The sequence below is a fragment of the Arvicanthis niloticus genome, chromosome 7 (assembly GCF_011762505.2).
Source record: "Arvicanthis niloticus isolate mArvNil1 chromosome 7, mArvNil1.pat.X, whole genome shotgun sequence".
NCBI classification, from domain to species: domain Eukaryota; kingdom Metazoa; phylum Chordata; class Mammalia; order Rodentia; family Muridae; genus Arvicanthis; species Arvicanthis niloticus.
Genome location: NC_047664.1, coordinates 11,827,363 through 11,854,345, shown reverse-complemented (window position 1 = coordinate 11,854,345; position 26,983 = coordinate 11,827,363). Strand labels below are relative to the sequence as shown.

The 26,983-nt window shown below is 47.0% G+C and overlaps 1 protein-coding gene across 4 annotated transcripts in view; it reads right to left on the bottom strand.

Moving 5' to 3' along the window:
• Positions 1–26,745, bottom strand: part of Susd4 (sushi domain containing 4) — a 125,679-nt gene extending 98,934 nt beyond the window's left edge. For 2 of the 4 annotated variants that reach the window (XM_034508628.2, XM_076937932.1), the window contains exons 1-2: positions 26,332–26,520; positions 25,544–25,726 (exon numbers count right to left, since the gene is read on the bottom strand). In XM_034508628.2, the coding sequence (XP_034364519.1) occupies positions 25,544–25,691 (148 nt within the window). In that variant the 5' untranslated portion in view covers positions 25,692–25,726; positions 26,332–26,520. Of the gene's footprint in view, positions 1–25,543; positions 25,727–26,331; positions 26,524–26,626 lie in introns of those variants that run through there. The other 2 variants (XM_076937933.1, XM_076937934.1) reach the window with 2 other exon arrangements.
• Positions 26,746–26,983: the final 238 nt, after the last annotated feature.

Here is a 26,983-nt window from a genome sequence, read left to right as displayed (position 1 = left end):
ACCACGATATATTGTTAAGTGGCAAAGCCAGGCTTCAACATAATACGAACATACAACTTTGAGGAGAAAAAAATGTCATAAAATATATAAATCACATTTTAGCAGAATTGGGGTGGGATTTATTTTTCTTAATTTTGTTTTTACCAAATATTTTCTAAAACATTCCAACAATAAGTACACACCCAGACACGGAGTAAGGGTGGGGTTAAATTTCCTCTCTAACCATCACATCTAAGCGTGACCTCTGTATGAACTTCAGCGGCTTTCCTTCCACGCTCTCCCTGACCCTACTCCAAGGTTCGATTCTCACCATAAGAATGGTGCACAGCCCACTGCACAGGAGAACCTCTGTCCAACCACCTCCAAGTCCCATGTTCCCCACCTTCAAAAAACCAACTGTGTGAGCTAGGCTCCTCAAAACAACGAAGATGGACTGTTCATGACAGTTTTCGTCACACCTGCTCAGCATTTAGAGCTGATCTCTCCAGTAAGATCAGTCTTATGCATGGGGGTGTAAGCACTGCGTGAGGTGAGCCAGAGCTAGGGATGTAGAAGAGAGGACTCCCAGAGGTCTGGAAATGGGACCCTTTATCTCAAGGGAGGTTCTCAAATAAATGAAAGACAGATCCGGAGGGTGCTCCAGTGTCCCACAGTTGGGCGTGGTGAGGATGGGCAGTGGCACACTTACTGGGGACCTCCTTTCATGAGCATCAATTCAGCCTTAATTGTCTATAAGAAAACAAGCCTGTGCACACACTGAAAGAGTTGCTCACAAACTGTGTGTCTCTGAGGAAGACTGTCCCTTGAAAGGCTGCCAAGGACAAAGCTTAGTTTGCCCCACTGAAAGTCAAACTCCATCTCCATTAAGATTCTCATCTATGCCCCCAGCTTCTCTAAACCCCATGGCCCAACTTTAACCTTGATGGATGGTTCTAGAACATCAAAGTCTGGTATGTTTTCCCTAAGGGTAACCTGGCCTGCCTGCCGTCCAGAAGGCTGCCTGAACAGGGAGGCCAGCAGACTACTTCCTTGAAACAGTCTGGACAATTTCCAAGTTCAGAGCATTTTGCCCTCTTTCTAATGCCCAAATGCTAGGAGCTGGAAGGAAAACAGATTCCATGGAAACAACCACAGGATCCTGTCTGCTGGCTTCCCCTGTCCCACTGCTTTATAACACATCTCCTCTCTCTTCTACAGTGTATTCCTCTTACTTAAGGAAAACATAAAGTTAATATGAGTAATTGGTTATTAAATCTGCACAGACACAACTCTGTAAGAGAAACATAATTAGACGCCGTGGTGATGCCAAGCGAAGCTAACTCACGTTGAAGCAGCATTCATGAAACAATAATGAAATTGCTGTCCCCAAAGTCACCAAGGAGCTCTAACACAGAGCTGTTCTAATCCTTCACAACACCTCCTCTGCAGAGTCCTACTAGTGGCCAGTCCTCCATGGCTCTCGTGTCCCCAGTTTAGGTTACACTGTGCTAGCCTAGCTTCGCACCAAGCTCCAAACATTCCCTTGGTTTCCTATCACGAGGTTGAGGCAGAGAAGGTTCAAGGACCCGTTCAAGCACATATGCTTGCTCAAAGAATGAGCTGGGATTGAAACCCAGGGCCCTGACTCTCCCACAGCACCTTCAGGGTCCATGCACACTTCCCTTGGGATGACTATTAAATCCTTATCTGTAACCCGACTTCACCCTTTCCATCCTTCACTGGGAAGTGCTGGAGGGAATGTCTGCCTTCATCCAAGTCCAAACAAAATCCTTTAGACAGACTCACCATCCACACAAGCTTCCTGCCTACCTCACTTTTTAATTACAGTTAATGACTCCACTCCTGACTGATCCTGTACAGGACACCTCGGGCTGTGGCTGCTGACCTGGTTTTCACCTCGGTCCTCTTCTTACAATCCTTAATGTGGATGCCTTAGCACCTTCAGGTCTTCCTGCCAGCAAGACCTCCTCCAGGGTAGCTGTCCCCAAGTCCCTGCTCTGGGCTGCCCTGGCCATAGTGGCAACCAGACTAGCTACCCAGGCATGGCTGCTCACTTTCCTCTGCAAACATTTGGGGTTGGCTAATTCTTTGTCAAGAGAGCTGTTGCGGTAGGGAGCATCTCTCTGGTCCTCACTCTCTCAACACCAGTATTTTCTTGCTCCCACTTCACCTCCCTTACTCCCTCAAAACATAAAATGCCTCCCTGAGACACAGCCCCACCCCCTACAGAATCTCTCCATCAGGCCCCTCACTCAAAAGCCTCGGCAGCTCACCAACCAGCTCTAGAGTGAATGGTGTCTGGAGACTGGGAAGTAAGAATTCCTGCTTATGGGGCTGGAGAGATGGCTCAGGGGTTAGGAGCCCTGGCTGCTCTTTCAGAGGATCCAAGTTCAATTCCCGGCATCCATAAAGCAACTTTGAACCATCTATAGCACTAGTTCTAGGAGATAGGACATCCAATGTCCTCTTCTGGCCTCGATAGACAATGCACAGACATACAGGCAGACAAAATAACAGGCATACAATAATAATAATAAAATGAAAAAAAAAGATATTTTAAATAATTTAAAAGAGAATTTCTATCTAGGATTTCTTTTCTCTTAAGATTTGGTCCTGACTCCCTTTGGGCTGGGTTTAAACTGCAGTGGGAAGACGAAATTTGCTGAGGAAAAGCAAAGCTGTCCCTGCTGACACCGAGGCTCCCAGGACTGGAGCCCCTGGAGGTGGCGAGGCAAACGAGTGACCATCCATGCACTCCAGGAACGGATGTCTCACACTGCCCCTCTCCTGGTTCTGAGGAAGTGCATCTGTCTTTTCACCTCACTTCACCCCAATTTCCCCATCTGGCAATGGGAATGAAAGCTGATTCTCAACTTCTGGTGAGTTTAAATGAGCTAACGCGTGGGAAAGCAACTGTAACTGAGCAAACTAATGAGAAAGCGCAGCCACCATTGTCATTGAATACTAATGTTTCCAGCATGGCCCCTGTGATGGTTTGGCCCAGGGAGTTGCACTATTAGGAGGTGTGGCCTTGTTGGAGTAGGTGTGTCACTGTGGGTGTGGGCTTAAGACCCTCACCCTAATTGCCTGGAAGTCAGTCTTCCACTAGCAGCCTTCAGATGAAGATGTAGAACTCCCAGCTCCTCCTGTACTATGTCTGCCTGGATGCTGTTATGTTCCTGCCTTGATAATGGACTGAGCTTCTGAACCTGTAAGTCAGCCCCAATTATATATTGTCCTTATAAGAGTTGCCTTGGTCATGGTGTCTGTTCACAGCAGTAAAACCCTAACCAAGACAGAAGTTGGAACGGGAATGGGTATTGCTGTGATAGGCCTGACCATGCTTTTGTTTGGAAGAATGTAGATTTTGAGACTTTGGATTTGGAAAGTGGTGGAATGCTTTAAATGGGGCTTAATGGGTTCTCATAGTAGGCATATAAAATGCTGTGTTACTGAGAGTGATTTGAACTGTTCAGACCTGGCCCAAGATGGTTCAGTGGAGAATTTCAATACCTGGCCTAGAGACTGTTTTTGTGGTATTTTAGTGAAGAACATGGCTACCTTTTGCTCCTGTCTGAAGAGTCTGCTAAGGTGAAGAGACTCAGACTGACAAAGGAAGTCCAGAAACACCCATCATAGACTTTGTTCTCTGGTGAAGTCTTATGAAGAGCATTTTAAACAAGCATAGCAAGCTAAGAAAGGAAAAAATATAAAATATATGGTTTGAGTATTTAAGAAGTGAAATGGAGCCTAATCCTGTTTTAGCAGATTAAGTGAGTGGGACTTTGGGGCAAGACCCAACCCAGCTAAATTTAGATCCAGGAACACCTTTAATCACCAGAGATAAAGCCGGGCAGATCTCTGAGTTCAAGGCCATCCTGGGACAGAGCAATTTCTAGGTTAAGAACTACTTAAATCCAGTCTTGGTGGACCATACCTTTAATCCCAGTGCTCAAGAGAAAGGCACGCAGGATTCCTGAGTCAAAGTCAGTCTACAGAGCAAGTCCCAGGACAGCCAACCTTAGGCAGTGATGGGAGTTGGAAAACAGAAAGCTGGTGATGATGTAACAGAACAAAGGGCATGTTCCAACCCCAGTAAGCAGCAGAACTCACAGCTTCAGCCATGTGGCTCTGGCTTTACAGTCAAAAATAAAAGGGACTACTTGGACAATCGATGCTGGTTAGCTGAAGCTTAGACATTAGCAGTGATTAAGAAGAGAACGGCATCATTGAGGTGAAATCTTCCAGGAAGTGTTTTCTAAGAGCACAAAGAAGCTGTGTTCCAGAGACAGCCAAGGTGGTACCTCATGCTGCAGCTGTACTTGGTAATGTGTAGGAGTCACCCAGGTGATAATGGTTTTGAAGGCATGAAGGGGTTATGAAGAGCAGCTGAGGCTTGGCACTGTGAGAGGCCATGGAAGGCCATTGGTGAAGGTGCAGTCTCAGTTACAGTTGATGGCCCAGGTCATGCAAAAAAGTTGAGGCTTGGCACCATGAAGAGAACCTATGAGAGACTATTGGTGAAGCACAGTTGTAATGGAAGACCCCAGTGTACTGGAAATGCCAGTACCATAAGATGATCACCAAGAACAGCAGCAGTGGAGTGGATCAACATAAGCTTAGAGTGCTCCAGAGGTCTGAGCTGGAGAAGTGATGCCAGCCCTTTGGAGGAGCTCAGAAGATCATGTGTGGCTCCCAGACATTGAAACAAGAAGCTGTAACATTGAAGTTGCCTTGGAGACCCTAAGATATTCAAGGTGCCAGAGCCGTGGTCTATCTGCTGAGGAAAGCTGCCAACAGGGAGTGGGACCAGCCCAGGAAAAGAAGTTTGTTGCTATCAACATAGATGGAAAAGGAGTTGGAGATCTGAAGACCATTTTGGTATCAGACATGGAGATGCAGAGTTTGGAGTTTGCCCAGCTGGTTTCCTGTCTTGCTTTGGGGGATTACAGTTAAGTGATTGGATGGATCTCAGAAGAGACTTTGAACTTTGAACTTTTAACACTGTTGGTACTGCTATAGATTATGGGGACTTTGGAACTTGGACTAAATGCATTTTGTATTATGGTATGTTTAGGTATGGCCCCCATAGACTCCTGTGTTTGAACAGGCCTATGGGGGCCAGGGAGTGGAATGTGATGGTTTATATATGCTTGGCCCAGGGAGTGGCACTATTTTGAGGTGTGGCCTTGTTGGAGTAGGTGTGTCACTGTGGGCATGGGCTTAAGACCCTCACCCTAGCCGCCTGGAAGTCTGTCTTCCAGGAGTTTAAATGAGCTAACCCATGGGAAAGCACCGGTAATGGAGCAAACAAATGAGAAAGAGCAGCCACCATTTTGGTCGAGTACTCGTGTTTCTAGCACATACCCCAAACATAAGCACAGTTCGAGATCATTACTGTTCCATTACTGTGACTAAACACTTGAGATCATCAGCTTCAAAAGCACGAAAGGTTTATTTGGGTTCACGGTTTCTGAGGTTTTGGTCACGCTCAGCTGGATCTCACGCTTTGGGGCCTGTAGTGAGACCACATGGCATACCGGGGAGTGTGTGGGAAAGTAAGTAGGGCTGCTCACAGTGAGACAGCTGGAAAACAAACAGGAGAGAGCATGGGTCTTAATATCCTTGGTATGAGCGCACCAATGGCCTGACTTCTTCCCACTAGGCTCCACTCTGAATATTTCTCCACTTCATAATAGTGTCACAGGCTAGCACAATAGTGTCACAGGCTAGCACAATAGTGTCACAGGCTAGCAACTAAGCCTGTCATGAACACTCTGGAGACACTTGTCCATAGCAAGGTCAGAGTAAGTCCTTCCCTGCCAGTGAACATGACCCGTGCTTGGCCCTGTGGCACTGCTGTTTGCAGCCTCTGTTCTAAAGCTGTCGGTTTATATCCCTGATGCAGGAACCCTACCAGTTTCTCATGGCCTAACCTGAAAGTCACCTGCATCACAAACATCTCCCCCTTCAAACAAGTCAGAGCCTATCTTTCCCACCCCTGAACCCCATAGCATGTGGATTCTGCATCCAGCATCATGCACCCCCATGTTGAGTGATAGCATTCCTTCCTGACTAAATATCTCAGCCCTGAGCCGGCCAGTCTGAGAGACATGGAATCTGACATACTATGCCACGCAGGAAATTCCCAATGAGCCTATCACAAATCTATGCAAGAAGTAACCAAGGAACTGTCTTGTATTTCTGTGATGTCTCATCGGCAGAGGCATTTTAACATCTATGAAGACACCTTCTACTGGGCAGAGGTGGTTTGTTTGTTTGCTAACATATGAGGATATCCATGCCGCAGCCTCCATGGAAGAATGGTTCTGGGACCATTCCCCACCCAGATAGCAAAATCTGTGGCTGCTCAAGTTACTTATGAAAACAGGCACAGTATTTGCATACAGCTTATGCCCATTCTCCTGTATACTTTAATTCATCTCTGTAGTACTAGAAATGCCTAATGCAATTCAGGTGCTATGCAAATGGCTGCTACATTGTATTGTTTAGGGATAGTGACAAGAAGAAAAAAAAACATGTATACATGCTCAGTTAGGATACATTTTTCCCCCAAATGTTTTCAATCTCTGATTGACCGAATCTGTGGCTGTGGAACTGTGGAGGACTGCTTATAAACAAAGTTTCCAAACTCACAGTTTTTCAAAATTACAAGATCTTAAGCAAGACAAGTATTTGTCCACTTCTTAAAATGCATCTTAACTGGCGAGTTAATATTCTTACGGAGATCACTAACTCCTTCAGCTCCAGTTGGCTCCCAGGTTGACTTTGGTGTTTCACAACCGAGCCTTGGAAACAAATGTCTGCTCCTGAGTGTGACGGAGGGAGCACAAGGTCTGAGGAATCATTACACCTGCCCTGACTGTCCATGTGAGACTGGCTCGGAGAGGCCAGTGTACCACACCACGGACTGCTACCACAACACTACTGAGTTTGGGCCCCTGCACCCTGGAGTTCATGAACTCCACTAAGATCTGGAGCCAGCAGGGTGTAAACTCTTTAATTCACAATATTCAAGATATTTTTCTGTAATGGCGTCCAGAATCCACCAAGAATGGCTCAGAACCAGGTTTTCACAAGTGGAATTGTACACAAGCAGCCAGTCTGCCCAGGCAATGGCCTTGGAACATCATAAGCTCAAAAGGCCCTGTTGCAGAAAAGAACTAGCCAGGAGGAAGGAAAGAACTCCCCATCTATGAAGAGGCATGATAGCTGTCTCTATGGTGCAAAAGAGCCCAAAGATCCATCACCAACCACTGAGCAAGCAACTTTCTCCCCCACCTGCTGTAAATCTCCCTATGACTGACTAATAGGGGAGGCAGGTTTGGGCTTTTCTTTTTCACTAGCTCCTGAAACTGCTGCTAGTAATCTCGAGGTAAACTTCTTTCCCTTCACAAAAGCAGAGACCAGAGAGAGCATCACCTTCTAGGTACCTCTGGCAATACACCCTGGCTCAGAATCACTGACATCACCTGCTGTGTGGCTGGGTGTGTAACATCGTCTAGTGCCAACAGTGGTGCCAGAAAGGGCCTGTTGCACCAACTAGCCTTGAGCCTGGCAGCTGATTCCTTATGGCCCTTAGCCAAGCCTCGTGAGAATTGAAGAGCACCCCAGGGGTAGACAGGAATAAGGAGGTGGAGAAACAAGCTGAGAGTGACCTCCTAAGAGGTGGTGTGTGAAGGGGAAAGGTTTACTGACACTACTCAGCAAAACTCAAGGCCCACATTTCCCCTAGAAGTAGGAGGCCTCCCAAAGCCAGAGAGGGGCCTGTGGATTTGAGGGAAACTGAAAGTAGCACTTTCCAGCTTGTGTGCATATGAAATGCATTACCCAGGAGTTTGGGGGGGTGGAGTGGGGTTGCTGGACCACACATAGACAAGGTGGTTAGCATGGTGGAGCTCATGTTCCAGTCCCTGACAGGAAGCTTCTCCTGTGTTATTCTCTAGTTGTCTGAAGGAAGAAGAGAGATGCTCTGAAGCCCCAGTTGAGAGAGGTCATGAGAGTCCCAGTGGCAGCCACGACATCACACACCACCCAGCTCTCAGGGCTTATCAGCATTAAGGTGACTATGAAGACACAATACGTTAATAGTTCAAACTCAAAAGGCCTAGGCTGGGGGGGCCAGATCTATGTGGTGGAGACACTCATTAGGTTCCCAATATTCATTACAACACTCAGAAAAAAAAAAAAAAAAGAGGCAAACTTTCTTCATATTCAATGAAACCATCAGTTTATAGCGCTGGAAACGGCAGCATAATCACAGTCATAAACACGTAATGCTTCAATATGTCATCACAGCATGCTGAATTACAGAGATAGTGGAGACAAAAGCATTGCTTTTGCCTGTTTATTGGAATATTTCTCAAACTGTCCATATTTTCGGAGGAAAAAAAATGAAGATGAATATTTTCCACTCATTATTTTTCATCAACTCAGGATTCTGGAACCTGCCCGTCATTCATCGTTAACTCTCCCACCCTTCCTCCAACAATGCCTGACACATAACAGGCTCCACGAAGGCCTGCAGGCAGCTCCCCTGCTCTAAACCTGTCTCCTCCTTTAAAGCTGATAGGGATGCTTGCTTAAAGGCAGAGGAGAGATGTCTGAACAACAGTCCTTACCAGGGCCAGGGTGAGTCGGGGTGAAGCTGAAAGAACAGCCCTCTCTGGTAGATTTCTCAGCCAAAACCATTTGCCTTCTTGCTGGACTGTCTTCTCCCAGACCCTATGTCAAAGGTCGTTATGCACAAAACCTCTAGAGAAAGACAAGGAGAAATCACTTCCCCGTGTGGTAGAAACTGTTCCCTTCTCTGTACGATCTCTCTCTGCAGCTTGGTCACAGTTTCAGTTTAGGTGGTTTGTTCTGAGCTATAGATTTTTAAAGCACCCCTTTCCTTACTGAACCCACAGGAGGGTCTGCTGAAAGCTCCAAATCGACCCTCTTTAGAGAAGTGCACACACTGATGTTCACACCTGGTCACAAGCCGCCTTGGGGCGGTTTCGAGCCTGCAGAGGCTGGTCTGTGGAGAAGCTATGAATGAGTGAGGTAGGTCAGTGACGGAAGCAGGCACAAGAGCTAGACCAGGCTGGACTCAGCCACCATACCCTCCAACAGTCTTCATGAGGCCTTTTGCTAAAGGGCCTCCAGTCTGAGTTACTGATGGTCAGGATTGTTTTTCTATGGCTGTGACAAAATGCCATGACCAAGGCAACTTACAGAAGAATTTCCTGGAGGCTTATAGCTTCAGAGGGTTAGAGTCCATGACCATCATGACAGGGACCATGGCAACAGGGACCTTACAACGCAGCACAATCCAATCTGGCTACACAATCATTCAGATGCCCTGTTTTCTCTTCAGTTGTAGGCATCATGAGAATATGGACTGGGAGTGGAGAAAGATGAAGAGAAGGAGGAAGAGGAGGAAGAAGAGGAAGAGGAGAAAATGAGGAGGAAAGGAAGAGGAATGGGAAAGCAGGAGGAAAAAATGCAAAGGGAGTATTTGACTAAAGATAAGAAAATGCCCCACAGAAGATAAATTCAAAAGGACTTAAAAGTACAATCAGAGGTGCCCTGCTATTACTCCAGCTATTAGCCCGTCACCTCTCCTCAGGCTAAGTCCTCATAATAATTCAATATTTACCTGACCTAACCAAGGATGGGCCCCCTGCATGGCCTAGAGAGCCACTTGCAATTGACTTTCAGTGTCCAGCAGCTGTAATCAAATAATGTGAGTGTCTAGCAGTCGGTTGATTAGGTTAGAGCAAACTCTGTGGCCTATAATTTAGGAAACTGTGAATCTGAGCCTCCACACCTTCTCTGAACCCCACAGTCAGTGTCTGCATGCAGAGCTGATCTCAGGAAATGTTTGATGAGTAATTCAGAGATAGGCTTGAAGAAGTCAATGAATGCCATGTAGCTTCCACCCACCACCCCACATACAAACACACACAGCTTCAGCTGAATACACCTCTGTTCGTATTGATTCTTCTTCTCCAAATGGCCACTGCTATCTGAGAACAGAGTTGGCACCATCTATCTTCCAGAAACCATCACAGATTTCCCTTAGTTGGGTTGAGAGCTCTGAGCCCTCATCGCTGCTTTCTGTCAGAATTCATACTTTCCTTCCTTGGGAACCTGCTGAGCAGTGAACTGCTTCTCTCTGAATCCATAATGAGAGTCTCAACTCTCTCTTCTGCCTATACTTGGAGACAGAACCCTTACAAAACAATTAAGGTTAAACAAAATCATAAAAGTGGGGCCCGACCCTGACAGGACTGAGACCATGTTAGAAGAGGCACCCAGTGAGATGTCTCTCCTGCCCCACTCCCCAGCACTGCCCTGCACACACACCAAGGTAGGCCCATGGTGAGACGTAGCTGTCTATAAGCCAGGAAGGGACCCCTCACCAGCACCCAGCCGGCCAATGTCTTAGACATGTCCAGCCTCCAGAAAGGAAAGACAATGAACGTCTGCTGTTGAAGCAAAGCAGACTGCGGTAGCTTACATGTTCACTGGTGCTGACTCACCATCCCACACAGAAATGAGCCCTTCAAGGACCGGTGATGATCTTACTCATATTTCTAGTCTCAAACCTACTGCAGTCCTTACACATAGTGAGCACTCAATTAAATGCTTGTTGAATGAACAGGAGAATGGATGAAGATTTAAAAACTGAAAAGAACCTCTGACTGTCTCATCCCATAGACACAAGCCATGCTTGCTCCTTCATCAGTGTAAACAAAGACCCAGTGAGCCACAGGGCTGCCACTCCAAAGAGCAGCAAGGCTTAAATCCAAGCCAGACACCAGCCATCTTATTGTCCTTTCTACACATCCATCTACCCAATAGCTGCTGTTGCTGCTGCCTGACTTAGATGCTGGGAGTGGGGACAGAAAGAGACTTTATAAATAATAAAGGGACCTAAGGGATATTATATAGATAAAGGTCCTTGCTGCACAAGATAAATGACCTGTGCTCAATCCCCGGAACCCACAGAAAGAAGCAACTCCACAAACACGTCTTCCGCCTACACATGTGTGCTGTGGCATGGGTGCACTCTGACACACCATGCACAGCACACTTTTTAAATGTTTCTTTCAGTTTGAGTCTTTCTGTTTAATAAATAGAGCAGCAAGCTTAGCAGAGTCCTTTCACTCTCTGACTACTGGAATCCCAGCACTGCACTCAAGAGATGACCCAGAGTTAAGTGCCTGCCATCCAAGAGCATGGAATCACTCTGTGGAGCCTGACAGCAGAGCTTGCTCTCTCCCTCATTCCTGCCTGCACTCGACAGTAGGAAAGCACTGAGAACGGAAGGTTCAGGAAAGTGAAGACAAACCAGCCACAGATCCTACTTCTAAAAAGCTTAGTGGTGAAGATAATATAGATATTAGTTCAATTACTATATAACAGGTACTCTTCTGGTGCTTTTTATATGAAGTAATTTAACTGTCGTAAATAGTCCTGTGATGTAGTACCATCCCATTTTACAGATGAAGAAGATGAGACAGACACAAGTCAGTTTCAAGTCATTAAACAGTTGAGCTGAATTCCATTTTGCAGTGGGTGAACTTATGTCCCTGGGGCTCTTGTTCTTAGGGACTGTCTCAAAATGCCTGTCTTAGTTTCAGAGGGTTAGAGTCCATGACCATCATGGTAGGCAACGTGGCAGCAGGCAGGCATGACACTGGAACAGTGTTAAGAGATCACATCTTGATCTCAGCCAGGAGGCAGAGAGAGCTCTAACTCAAAATGGCACCCGGACTTGTAAAACCCCGCCCCTGTGACACACCTCCTCCAACAAGGCCACACCTCCTATTCCTTCTCAGTTTTACCAACTGGGAAAGAAGTATTCAAACATAAGAGTCTATAGGGGCCATTCTCATACCACCACACTGCCCAAAGGGGATGAAGACATACATTACTTTAACCTTATCGTTGGGACCATTGTTGTGACCATCTCACTTTAAGAAAGCTTATTTAGCTTGACCTACAAACAGTACTTGGGGATAATTGTTTCACTATAAATTCAAGGAACAGTATAGAAATGGACTTGCTATAATCCTGTACATTTCCATGGAAGTTAGCTCATGCTGTATCACTGAGAACATGACCCAGTTTATCGACATCAACACAGCGGGCACCAGAGAAAATGCCAAGTATTAGAAGGCCAAGGCATATAGGAGGTGAGAGGCCTACAAGCCATGGAGCACGGCGAAGGCAGAAATCAGTAACCAGCTCAGCTTTTGATTAGAGTCTCTGGTATCCACACTGCATGGTGGGACCTGGGAAAGGCCAATTTTAACAGCGGCAGCAACAACAGACTCAGAGGAACCTGCCCCTGAGTGTGGCCACAGCTAAGGTGCAAAGACAGCTAGGGCAGAGATGGGGACATTTCTGGAGCTCCTTCCTTCAGCTGGAGTATGGAGTATTGTGTGAGCTCTGGGCACGCACTTCCACGTAAATGACGACAGCAGCAGCAGCAGCAGCAGATTTCCAGCAAAGCCACTCTCAAGGGATGGATAAATGCAGCTATCTCATAAAACCACACAAGACCCTCTGCTATCAATTCAAAGCCTAAGGATCAGGTTGTATGTGAAAGAACTTTCTCTCAAATCAGACGGGGGATTCGAGGAGCCCTCTCTCGTGGTCAAGCTCTGAGAGGCAGAGCAGAAGCAGCAGCAAGGTATCCTCAGGCCAGGCTGCCTTCCTGAAGGGCTTTGAGATCAAAACAGGATTTCCTGTCATTTATAAGGAACCAGGAATCCCACAATCAATCCACAGCCTACAGATGCCTGATACCTGCATTCTACTCAACAAGTAGCTTGAGGTGAGAGGAGGCATTGTTCAGCAAATACAAGGACTGAGAGACTCTCTGGTGTGTCCAGCCTGTGGCCCACAGGATGCATTCAACAGAGGATGGCCAGGAATGCAGGCCCAGCACAACATCACAGACCGAATGCAGGCCCAACACATCACAGACTTGCCATTATGAGATATTTCTATAGTTTTCCTTTGCAACACAATCCACCTGGTTCTTGAGTCTGAACTTTGCCAATGACATCACATCATACTACCAAACCTTTGGACCTACTTGTGTTAGATTCAAAGGCAAACTCTCAGCTCATCCCAGGATCTGAGCAAGCATGCAGAGGCTGAGCCCTCATACCCCCTTGCTTCCACAACTGAAAGACTATGCTGGCTCACTGGGAGGCAGAGCAAGAGACACATAAAGTCCCTCTCTCATGGGCCTTCTCAGAACCTGTAGTGACTTGCTTGACTCAAATGTTTAATTTCTCTTTTCCTGGGACTTCTGTCAGCATCCAAAAAGAGCCGACTGGGCTTGGGCCAACAGCCATTTTGAAGTTCCTTTCAGCAGTACAAGGACCTTCTCCAACTCCAGACTTGACTACTCGCTGGGTGCGCCAGCAGTGGGGGCCCAGTACAAACCGGCACATCCCATCTTGTAGCAAAACAGCTTCTCCAGCTGCCTCTCCTCAGGTTTTCACAAAATGTGCTTCCACAGGGTCAGGACTCATAGGGAAGCCTTTTTTATATTATGCAGAGCATTTCTTGATGGCAAAAGGAGAAAGCGGCTGCAGGTGCAAGAGGCAAGTGCCTCCTCCCATACATACAGCAGCAATCACTGTTTCTATGTTCATCAAAAGCCTTCTCGTGCTATTCCTGTGAACCCTCACACCCCACAACCCTGTGACTTCCTGTCCCACAAGCCTGCCAGGTGCCTAGGGACTCATCACTGGCCTAGGTTCACAGAGAAAGAAACAAAGGTGTGGGAAGGCTATGTGACTTGCTTCAGGGTGGCAGAGGGCTCACCCTTTGACTGCCGACCTCTGCAGACTGGCAGACACCTGGCAGGGTCCCTGGAGAACTCGAGGATAGGGTGCCAAGGCAAGCTGCCATTCACATCATGGCGCACACAGAAAAACTTCAGATGGCTAGAAGGATGGGATACCCTGCCACCATCAGTACACTCAGGCACAGTGGAAGAGAAGCATGCACAGCTGTTCAGACATTGGAGGCCCTGCTGAACCGTTACTCCTCCCACCAAAGACTGGAAACATTCCAAGTGTTCTTCAGTTGAGCTCAAACATCTCCGTGTGGATTCTCCAGCCCCTGTATTACTTTTAAGTTGTAACCAAAGCCTGGTAAGAAGCCACTTAAGGGAGAAAGGATTAATTATGACTCAAAGTTAAGGGGATAGGGTCCATCAAGGTGGGAAGCCATGACAGCGGACACTTCCAGGGTGGGGGTGGGGTGAGTGGCTGGGATTTCTTAACTCCTCACAATGAGAAAGGAAGTGGGGCTATGCTATAACCCTCAGGCCCTGTCCCCTCCCCAGTGACTCACTTCCTCCAGCTAGATTCCACTTCCCAAAGGCTCCACAACCTCAAGGTAGAAGCCATGTTCAAACACGTGTGTGTGTGTGTGTGTGTGTGTGTGTGTGTGTGTGTGTGTGTGTGCTGGCTAGTTTTATATCAATCTGATACAAACTGGAATCATCAGAAAAGAGGGGACTTCAATTAAGAAAACATGCCTCCATGAATTCCAGCTGTGGGGCACTGTCTTAATCAGTGATCGATGGAGGAGGGGCCAGCCATTGTGGGCGGTGCTATCCCTGGGCTGGTGGTCCTAGGTTCTGTAAGAAAGCAGGCTGAGCAAGCCAGTAAGCAGCGGCCCCCCACAGCCTCTGCATCAGCTCCTGCCTCCACGTTCCTGCCCTGCTTTGAGTTCCTGCCCTCACTGTTTTTGATGAGGAACTATTCAATGGAACTGTGAGTGAGATACAATCCCCTTCTCTCCGCCCCCCACCGCCTTAAAGTTGCTTTTGGTCATGGTGTTTCATTACATCAATACTGACCCCAAACTAAGACAACATGAATCTTGTAGGGGACATTTTACATTCAAAACAACAGATTCCCAAACATAGCCTTTCTCCCTCCTGGCTCAGCTTTCTGCCTGGTTGGCATGGGCAACAGGAATTTGGACCACTAAAACATTATCCTAATAACATAAAAGTTTCCTAACAATAACCTAAAAATAACATAAAAGCTCCCAAACGGGAGGGAGCATTCAATAACCTGAACCAAGTGTATTTGGTTTTGCTCTTAAATTCTTATTAGCATCAACATTGATGAACTATACCGCTCAATTCTCAGCCTCCAGGCTGGCTTTTCCTCCCAACACTGCACACTCAACCTCTCCTCCCACACCCCCTGCCTGGGAAAGCCCAGCCCCGCCCACAGCCCTCTTGCCGCAGATGACAGGCACATCTTCATCTCCAGCCCTAAACGTCTCTCCCGAGCAGCTAACTGAGCTCTCAGCTGTCAGTTGGACAGATGGTGACCAAATGCGCACGCCCAGGGCAATGCAGCCACCTTCTCCTCCTCCTCACTGGCCAGACAAGGCTGAGAGTAAAGGTTCAGCAGGGAGGGTCTCTTTATGTCGGTGGTCAGCTCTGGGTGTATCCCTTCCTGTTCACCTGAGTGTGGGGGCAGGACACACCCTCCTTGCTGCCACCCCTCATCAGTAGCCCCTCCAAAGGATGCTGCCAGGCTGTCCCGGGGCTCTTCCTCTTCTGCCACGCTCGCATCCTGCCTCTCTGCAATTCCCCCTCTGCTTAGTTCTCCCTAGTTGAAGCCCTCAGCATGTCCCTCCTGAGTCAATACAGTTGTTTCCTAACTGCCCCTCAGAGAATATAAATTTTCAGAGGGCAGGGCTTTGTTTCCAACTGGATCTGCCACCTAGTCTGGGATAGATGTGTGATAAATATTTAATGAGCAAAGCTTTCTCTGTATCTCTATCTTCCATGCTGCTAAAAAAAAAAAAAAAGAAAAAAAGAAAAAAATCCATTTTTAAAACAAAATGAAACAGATCACGGCATGCCCCCAAAGACCTGTTTTTGAAGATTCTCGTCCAAGCCCCCATTGCTGTGGATCCAGACCACCCTCTGTGTTGCCCTTTACCAAGGCTACCGAGTTATCTCCCTTGCCTCATTCAGTACAGATTCCTTCTCCTCTGAGCCTCTGTTCATTCACACTGGTCTCCCTCCTCAAAAATAAATAAATAAATAAATAAATAAATAAATAAATAAATCATCTCCCAGCACCGTCTCCATCTGGAAAATTATTTTATTGATCAAGACTTGGCTCCAAAGCCTTTGTGTTTTGTGAGCCTCTACCCCATCCCTCCTCCCCTGCCCCCTCCCAGAATCTCAGAGATAAATCTCCACTGAGAACCTACTGTACCAAATCATGGTAGTTAGTTCCACAGGACCACTGAGACCAAGAATCAGGAACTATGCAGTGAATACTACACCTGGCATCCCCCCTGGCCTGTGCTGCTGGACATGGATTTGTTATCCCATATCCCTTCCAGGCAAAGAAGGCTCTCAGTGGGGCTCCCACCCAGCACAGAAAATGTAGCAATCACACATCCTCTGTTTGCTCTCAATGCCACTGGCACTTCAGGGAGTTATGACACCCCCCCCACCCCCATCCCACACAGTCGATGTTCACAGCACCTAGGGAGGAACCTCCTTTTCACAGATAATAAAACCAAGGCAGCAAGTAGGTTACCATCCATCCCTCTACCAACTGGTAACAGCAGCAACACAGGCTGGTTACTACCCGTAAGGCAGTCTGTCTCCCCAGTGCTTGCCCCCAGAATCCATAATATATTCACAAGTCACTATCAAAAGCAAGTAGGTGCCTTCCATCTGCAAGGTAGCAGTATGAATAAGATGGTGGGGGCGGGGGAGGGGAACCTGTTCTCTGCTTCTAATCCAAATCAAACGGGAGGTGGGTGGAACCTGGGCAAGACTTTTTAAAGGCCATAAATAATTCATAACTGAATTCACCTTCGACAGATAAACTAGAAGTTTCTTAAAGACTGTTTGCCTATTTAAATGTAACTCAATACAATTGAATTGATGGGGAAGCCCCCAACAGCTACTGAGTACATGCTGTTATACTACAATCTAAATTTGAAGGAGTCTACAACTCCCCAAAGCCTTTTGTGATTGCACCCGTGTGTGCATGCATGTGTGTTGTTTATTATATATGTGTATACATTTATGGGGAGTGCACATCACTGTAAGTGTGAATATAGGAACTAGAGATTGGTTAGATATCTTCCTCTATATCTCTCTAACACAGTTTTAAAGGTTTGCTTATTTTATTTTTATGTGTATGAGTGTTTTGTTGTAGATATGTGTATGTAGTGTTTTGCTTGCAAGTATGTACGTGAACTGAATTCATCAGAGTTATGGACAGTTGTGAGCTGTGAAACAGGTGCCAGGAACTGAACCCAGGTCCTTTGTAAAAACCATAAACGCTCTTTACTGCTGCCATCTCTCCGCCCCATCACACACACCTTACTGTTTGAGACAGAGCCTCTTACTGAACTCGGAGCTCACTGATGGCCAGAAAGCTCCAGGGGTCCTCTTGTCTTAACCTCCACAGCACTGGGGTACAGGTGCCATCCGCCGTCAAATCTGGCTTTTTATGTGACTGGTGGCCAGCTGAATGCAGGTCTTTGTGCCTGTACAGCAGACACTTCACCAACTGAGTCATCTCCCCAGCCCCAACTCTTATCTTAAAATGTATCTTTTTGGGTTGGATTAGGTTATTAAGATTCCGTGCTAGTTAACAGAAACCCTCAAAAAAAAAAAAAAAAGATAACTGAAAATCTTTCACAAGATTTTAAACCTATCCCATTTTCATAAAACCAATAGATCCTGTTATCCTATCATAGAAACAAACAAAAACAAACAAACAAACAAAAAAAAAAAACGAAATCCAGAATCTCCCCGGTCAGTGTAAGAGATTAAAGTTCAGGAAACTTCTACATTCTTCACAGAAAACTTGAATTCAACAACTAGCTAATGCTGTGGGAACAACAACGTTAAATTCACTCTGCAAATGTATTTTATGCGTTTCTTAAGAGAGAGAACCTTCCCTTTACTGGCTCAACCAATCCAACCACAGATCCAATGCAACCAGATCCAAGAACTGAAGTCATTTTGTTACTGTTGGAATAATAATAAAAAAAAAGAATGTAGTATGTTAGGGTGTGAGTGACCTTCCTTGTTCAGCTCTTCTTCCACAGTGGCGAGCCAGGAAGGAAAAAAAAAAAAAAAAAATCAACCATTTCAAAGAGAAGCAAGAGATGGACAAGCACACACAGCCTTTTTTCCCAAATAACCTCGCCCTTTCTCGTCTTCATGGCAGAGCATGTAGAGGCGAATTCATTGCTGTGCTCCCAGGTTTAATACCACTTCTAAATAATGTCAAGAATTTGTTTTCATTTGACTTCTCTGATGGTCCCAATTTACCTTGTTTAAGATTAATAAAGCAATTACAATACTCCCAATTAAGAAGCCATTTCAAAATGCACTTTCAATTCCAACTGGTGAGCAAGTCACTTAATTATTTCTATTTGTTTTTCTTCTTGAGTGGGTAACTTCTCTCAGAGCAGTTCAGACATGGTTCTCATAAAGATAAAGAGAAACTGCTAAGTTCCTAAAACTCAGCCTCAGGTTCATCTACCCAACATGTCTTCCCGGACAGGAGAGAAAACACAGTGACTCTTGGATATCGTGAACCATCACATCTTCTCCTTCTTCCTCCAGATTTAACATTCCAGGACAGAAATTCCAGCCTCTCCAAGGCTCAAAAGTCCTACTTGCCACTGTCTCTGTCTCTCTCCTCCTCATAGAGAGGAGAGAGTCGGTCTCCTCTGTGTTCAGATCACAGGTATGAGCATCTGAGCCTTGCCTCCTAATCTGGCTTTACATGACCATCTGTAGACTCTAGGAGCTCAACCTCACTAAAGATGTCTCTTTAAAAAGATGTAAAAGATGGGAGAGATGGTCAAAATCCCCTCCTGGTGCATTCAGAAATTACAGGGGGTGATATATACCAAAACTGTTTACGCTGCTCTTAACTCTAAGCATATGTTAGCTCAGGGATCATTAACACTGGTCCACTGTGCGTGGGAACTACAAAGCAAGCTGACATAACTTTAGAAAAAGATGGTGACCATGTACATCACTTGCAGGGTTCCCGGGACCAGGCATCTCTTTGCTCAGAGCAGGGGAGAGTCAACCCCTCCCCCCCTTTCAAACCCAGGGTTCTTGAGTTTCTGGGTCTCTTCCATTTTGTACTCAAGAGTGCAAGCTTCAGGCATCCTAGCCTTCATTTCACCCTGGGTTGTGGCATTTTCTGTGGATTCACCAGTATGTTTACGGTCCTTTCTGATCACAATGCCAGAGTTCCCTGATGTCATGGTAGGAAGAGCCAATTTTCAAACAATTTGATAACTTCATCTTAAAGGACATTTTTTAGTTACCTATATAAAACAGGGCTGGGGTGGATGGATTGGAGATTGGAGTCCTTGTGTTCTGGCATACTAAAAGAAAGGCCGTAATGAAAATGACAAGAAGCCTAATGATACCATCCCTCAGGTTCTTCTTCTATTACATAAGGATAAATAACGGTATGTACCATGTATGTCCGCCACGAGGAGTGAGATGAGGTAACATAGGTATGGGGATATGTGTTGACATACAAAGCACACGCTAGGCATTTGCAATCAGTATTACTGACAGTTTGGAAATGTTTATTAATCATTCAAAAATTTGGCCAATTTAACATTTCATCCCATCTTTTCTCAAGTGTCCACAGTTAGTGATAGCTGACCAATTCCTCTGAAAAATGGACAAGTAGCTAAGTTTTACAGCAGATACATGAGACTATACATTGTATGTCTCTGCCATGGATGTTTCTGTGTGTCTTGGTGAGGAGTGACTGTGTTTGTAAATAAGCTAAAAAGCCCTTTTTAGCCTATTTGGTCCTTTCTTTCCTTCAGTTCAGAAGCAATGATCCTGTTGACCTATTTAGACATATACCATTACCCTGTGTCGTTACTTCAATTATCAAACATCGAATGAGCTTCCAAAATCAGGCAAGGATAAAGAGAAGCGACCTGAAAAGGTCACTTTTCTCATCAGTAGCAATAAGTAGCATTAAACTTTAAACTGAACTAAAAACGTGTATTAAGAAATTTTTGTGCAAGTCGTTTGCATTTAAACTCTTGAGAAGGTTTATTTGTATCTGTCCCTGGGAGCAAAACCTGAATCCCCTCATATGTGCTCTTCCAGGGTATACAATGGAGCCAAACCATGGAACGGAGAGATGGGAAAGGCAGTTAAGAACTTAGAAGCCAGAGATTCCTAAAAGTCCCTCTTATTGTGAATATATTTTCCAACACTCCCACTGGATGCTTAAAACCATAGACAGTAGCAAATTTCACATACTTTATTTTATCATATATATATATATATATATATATATATATATATATATATATATGAATGATAAAGTTAAATTTATATGTTAGGTATAATAAGGAATTAACAATACCAAACAATAAAACAGAACCTTTATAACAATACACTATGAAACACGTCTTCTGGATATTATCTTGCAATATCCTACTGTATTGTACACTGAACAAAAGGATAATTTATATTCCATGCAGGAGGAGCTAGGCAGGTTGGTGAAAAACCTGCTTTCGCTATTCAAAATGGCACTCACATGTTATGGCCTGTTCTAGACTTTTCTGCTTAATATTTTCAGGTCACAAAGGGCTGACTTCTGTAATAGTATCCATGACATGGACAAAATGGAGGCAAACAGAAGTTATACGGCTTGCCCAGCACTATGCGGCCATGTAAGGGCAGAAGCTGAACTTGAACTCAGTTCACGATGTAAAGACCTTGGAGCCCGTGTTCTCCCTTGAAGGTCTTTTGGAAGCGCTGAAGCATACATCTCAGAAACCAAGAAGAGAAGAGCACGGCTGCTTTTCTTTATGTCTGATCCGTACCTACTGGTTCAAGACCCTTGTCCACATTCACCTTTACTCTGGGAGAGAAAAGAAACCCTGAGTCTCCCTGACTTGCCTTCTCTTCTAGGTTGTGACAGGTGAGAGTCACTACTTGTTACAGGGAATCCTTCTTCTGCACCCCTAAAGCTTCCAGATTTCACCCTGTCAATAAGCTGAGTTTCCAGCTGCTTATGTCACCACAGGCTTTGTTGAGGAACTCGGTTTAGAGAGCTGCGACTCTGCTGACCAGGGTCAGCCTGAATCATGGATTTTAGACAGAGCTTTGCAGGAAAAGCGTCTACTGAGACACACATACATTTTTTTTCTCGAGAAAACTTACATCTACGAGCCAGTTGATTACTTAGAGAGCATTTGTTTCTACCTGCTGGCACACAGACAGCACCAGAACCCAAAGGAGAGCCCATGGGGCTGAATTCAGAAAGAACTGTAACTCAGGTGTACTGACTCGGAAGCAGGAAGTGGGAGGCACAGTCTGCCCGCCATTACACTCCTGCTCTTAGGTGGGTGCTACCACCTGACGGACATCTGGGATGTTCCCAACACCCTTAAGAAAAGACTCCAAGCTACCTGTCTGTCTATATATTGGGCTGCTGTACTCATATATTCTGCACTCATCAGCCTGTTTTCTTTTCGCTGGTGAATCCTATCATGTGACAATCTCCACATCTCTGCCACCTGATCCCACCCTAAGTGTCTCCCTGTCACTAAAGCCCCGCCTGACTTTTCCTCCAACCTCCCCAGATCACCTCCAGCTGGATATGGCCTTGCCTTTCATGACTCGCCCACCCACAGTGACTGTTTTCTAGGTGGTGAGGCAGGAACTGGGGCATCATTTTCTTGCTTTCAGCCAACATTAACTGAGCATTTGGCTCGGATGCTGCACTGGTGCCTAAAACAAAAATGTATCTGGAAAGATCCTTGCCCTCAGTGGGCTTACCATGTATGACAAAGGGCTACAGTGGGAGCCTGGGGGAGGGGAGAGTTTACTGAGCAGAGAAACCCGAGATGAGGCTTAGGCTATACCTTAAAATTGCTCATAAGGAGAATAAAGTTCTATTAGTTTAAAAGAACACAGTAAGCCACAGGCCTTGGTTTGAGGTGGGGTAATCAGTGTCTAATGAATAAACATAGCAAAAATACTCAAACTAAGCATTGTCTTAGCTACTGATTCTCTATGGCTTTCTGCAATTACCAAGTGTCTGTGGCATTTCCACCCCGATACCAACTCCCTAAGATTTATAAAATCCTCATTTCATAGATAAGGAAGCTGAGATACACACACACACACACACACACACACACACACACACACACACTCAAAGCCATTAAGTATCAGATCCCACCCTGAGTTTCCAACAACAGGAGTTCATCTCTGGGAAGTAACTTCTAGGACAAAGCCTAGGTCCTTTTCCTGTACATCTGGGTGGATTGCTCTAGTCATTCCTCAAAATCCAGGAGGCCTCTGGGAAAGCAGACTGAGGTAAAAGGAGAAAAGCAACTGAAGACACAGTCCACAAGAATTTTGGCCACAGTAGGGCCCTATATCCACCACCACCCCCCTCCCCCATAAGCCTGGCAGGAGTCTGCTCAGGATAATCCTTTTTAGAGGCTCCAAATAAGGACCCTTCTACCCAGCTGACAAAAGACAGCCCAGGGAGAGCCACCCAGAGTCACCACAAGCTAAGCCAGGCTTATAAAAGCTCTCCTAGGGCTCAAAGAGTTGAATTGGATCTCTGGCTTCCCAGGACAAAGCATTTCGGTTTTGATGGAGTTCTTTTCTCTCTCCTCTTTTGTCTGGTCATTTTCTCAATTTCTCCCTTTCTAGTTCAGGCTTTTTTTCTGTAATACTTATATTGGGCACATGATTTCTTCCCCTCTCCTAGCTCTGACTATTATCCCTTACTATTGTGGTGTTCTTTTTCCACTGAAAGCAATCAAAAATGAAAATCCACATTTCAAAACAGGGTCTATTAAATATGCACCTTTTGTGGGTTAAAAAAGGAAGGCGCTCACTGAGGGCTGATTTCAGCTGTGTCTCAGCTACAGATTAGACACAGGGTGAGACTTCTGCTCCTTAGCAGAACATCTGCATCTGGTAATTGAGAAGGAGGTCAGGAAGTCTGGAGATAGACGAAACTTATTCTAAGGAATACATTAGTCTAAAGCATTGCTAATCAAACCGTGGTCTTTGTACCAGTAGCAAATGCTTTACCCAGAAGCTTACTGCATACAGACCCTTGGTGTCGAAGAAATGTCTCCAAAGTCAAGATCACCCGCCAGTCTTCTAGAGGACCTGAGTTCGGGTCCCAGCACCCATATGGTGCAGCTCATGACTGACTGAACCTCAAGCTTCAGGGACTCCAGTGCTCTCTTCTGGTCTCCTAGGGAACTGGCACAAACACGGGCAGATACTCACACATGCACATAAATAAAACTAATAAATAACACAGAAATGCAGTCTTTTAGGGGCCACCCAACGCAAACGGAATCAGGATCTATCTGTTAACAAGATCCCAGGTGTTTTGCATACACATGGAACTTTTAAGAGCAAAGGTCGGGAGTAAAGGTAAATTCACCTTTACTGTCAACCTGGCTACTCCACAGATTTCTTTTCTAAGAAAGTAAACCTGTTTAGTTGATGCCTTAGGATATTTCCCACGGTTCTTTCCTGCCCAAACTGGATTCATAGGGGAATCCTGGAATGATAAGTATTCCTCTCTGTATCAGTGTCAGCCAAAAAAGAACTGAAGGTGACACCAGGCTGGTGGCCAGCCCTTCTGCAGCAGATGATCCCCAAAAGGAAAGGGTTCTGACACTGGAGGGTGACAGGAGCCCTTACTCCCTCTGTTTTCAAGGCTCTGGGAAGGGATAGAGAAAGACACCACTATACAAACTGTGCAAACTGCAAAGGTGACTGGTGAGTCCAGAGGGTCTTGGGAAACTAAGCTGAGAAAGCCCTGAAGACAGTGATGGATGAAACCAAGAGCATAGCCCTTAAATCCAGCGCATGTCAGACCGCATACATCCAATAACAACGGCAGAGACTGAGGTAGATGTACTCTGATTAGCTCATCTGTCACCTACATGGAAGACCTGTGCCAGGAGATGGAAAAGCTTGTGGACCTGATTAGAAAGACTGGGAGCCAGAACTGAAAGGCAAGCTAAGAGGAAAAGATCCAGACCTGTTCAGTGGTGCCTGCAACTACTCATGAGGTAGAGTTAGTATCCAGAGAGAGGAGAGTCCTGGCAGGCTACAAAGACAGGGTCTGGACTCACACTTGACCTTGTCCTCCATGAAGAAAGATATCTGCCTCTGAGATTCTTCTAGTAAAAACTGAAATAACAGCATACAAAGTTACTCCTTGGGAAAAAAAATAATAAAGTAAAAACAACCACCCACCCACCCTCTCCATCCAAAGCAAAAGTAGGTTTCCTCTGTAATTCCGACTCTTCGCACACCACTATAAACACTTTCACACCCTAGACGTCATACGGCTGCCGTGGGGAACACCAGAATTACCCACCGACCGCTCTGTGCTAAGGCCTGCGTTATCACTCTCTTCCCTCCATTTTGTTAAATTTCTGCTCACTTGTTTGCCCCGTCTTCACCTTCAAAGACTCTGAAACAGCAATATTTTCCAACATGGAAATGGTTCGTTTACACCAAGCAATACTTGTTTTTCATCGAACGGCAATCTACTTAGGCATCCGCAGTATTTTGGCTACGAGACCGACCGCAGACCCGTCCTTCACATGCCCACATCAGCAATGTCTCAAGGAGGGTCTGGAACAGGCAGGGATGATGGACAGTGGTGTACAAGGGAGAAAGGAAGACACTCAAGCAGGGGAAATTCAGACAGGAACTCCATCTGTCTTCTTCGACCACAACCAAAAGATAGCCCTCTCTCTTGGAATCAAGTATCTTATAGATTAGCCGCCTACAGGGACTGGGGCTATCAATTTGATTTCAGAGCTTCTACTCCATAGAAGAGTACTTGACTTAATCCCACCCACCCCCCTTTATAAATCAGACCTTGCTAAGCAGTCTTTCAGAAACATACCTGAAGGAAAGCTCTACCACCCTTCCCCACCCCCAACAGCCACCAACATCAGCACACCACCTCCAAGAAAGAGAAAGTTAACTTTCAAATAAACCTGTCCTTCAGCTGCTCTGACCATGTTTCAGACCCTTTACATTCTTCAAGGCGCTTTATTCTATCCAGAAGCCCAAACCTGACCTATCTGCAGAGGGTAAAGCTCAAGGGTCGAAGGGCCACAAATCACAAATACTCTGCCCCCCCTCCCCCAATCCTCATTTTCCTCTGGGCCAAAATGGGAAAATGCACCAGGATTTTTGTCCTTCCTTCAGAAAAGCCCAACTGGGCTGCCAGTGGGAGTGCGAACCTACACAGGTTCCACAGAATTTTCTGTGAACTCCAGGGGTTTTGCAGAAGGCTGGGATGCAGGGACTCTATTTCTCAGGCACCCCTAAAGTCTGCATGTATGCAGGAGGCGCAGTGCTGTCCTGTCAGCACTGGCTCCCCTCCCTGCTAGGCCGTCCAATGCCCCCCCCCCCCATCACAGAGGGGTCACTCACCACCCGTGAGCTGTGCAGGGACAAAGCACAGCGCCAGTTGAAACCACAGGATCACAGCCAAGAGTCTCTGGGGGGACTGAGGCTGCTGTTGCTGCAGCTGCTGCTCTAGAAATCCATCTCCATTGCTCGGGTTCATTCCATGATACATCTTTCATCCACAGAGGGCATCCAGCTTGCAAGAGTCTGCAACCAGGAGCGGAACACGACAATACCCCGGGGTTGCCCGGGCTCTGGGGCCAAGCTTTCCCTCCTCCGCCCTGGGGACCCGGTGCCTGGGCTCTGCGGGCTCCATCCCATCCCTGTTCACCCCTGCGCAGCCCCCCGCCCCCTTTCCCACAGTGAGATCCTCCCTGCCAACCCCCATGCAGGGTCCAGAGAGTAGCAGCCACCATGGGATACTGCGCGTGCGGGAGGGATGGAGGAGGGGAGAGAGGACAGGGGTTAGTGCACACTGGCTCTGTGCTGGTCCCCGGGATTCAGCGGTTCTGATCATGACAGGAAAGTCTAAAGCCTTCTAGCATCAAGCGGCTGAGAAAACACTTTTGCCCGGGCCTGTACATTTCACTCTGAGGAATCTCACAATGTGCCCCCTGCTGCCCCTGGATACTTCTCGGCTCTTCCAAGGATTGGGAGGCTCCTGTTGCCCCAGTCCCTTATGAAATCTGAGCTGTTATTTTTATTTTTAAAATTCCTTCCTTAGGGGAGCCGTGCCAGGAGCCAACTCGCCCAGCCCGGCCTTCGCACGCCTCCCCGGGGCAGGCAAGCCCCTTCCGGGCTCCGGCTCTTACCTGTGGGTCTCATGCATGCAGCTTCCTTCCCTCCTCCGCCTCCTCCCCCCGCCAGTCTAACCCGCATCTGTGCGCGACCTCTGCTGCCGCCGCTGCGCGAGCGAGCGAGCGAGCGAGCAAGACAGAGGAGCGAACGAGCGAGACGGAAGCCTCGGCGGCTGCCGGGCTACACCGCCCCCGCCCGTCCCGCCGCGCGCTCCCTCCCCGGGCTCCCCCGAGTGGCCGGGGGCGGGGGTGACGAGGGCCAGGGCTGCCGGGCTGCGCGCCCCCGGGGAGGCGCCCGCGCGCCCGCTACCTGAGCTCGGGGGCGCGCGGCGGCGGCGGCGCGGAGAAAGGGAGGAAGGGACAAGGCCCGGGCGCGCGCGGGAAAAGCAGGGGCGCGCGGGCCTGCACGCGCCTCGGCGGGTCCCAGCCAGCGCCGGTAGCAGGGGTAAGGGGATGGCGTGGGCGGAGGAGGATTCCGTGGCCAATGGGAAGCCGGCGCGCCTGCACCTGTCGGGCACGAGTCGCCAGGCGGCGGCACACACGCACACGCAATCACACGCGCGCATACGCATATGCACGCACACATACCCAGGCACACGCACGCGCACACCCGGCAGGTCTGCACCCGGAGCCTTCACCAGTGGCGTCTAGAGCTCTTAGTCCCGTG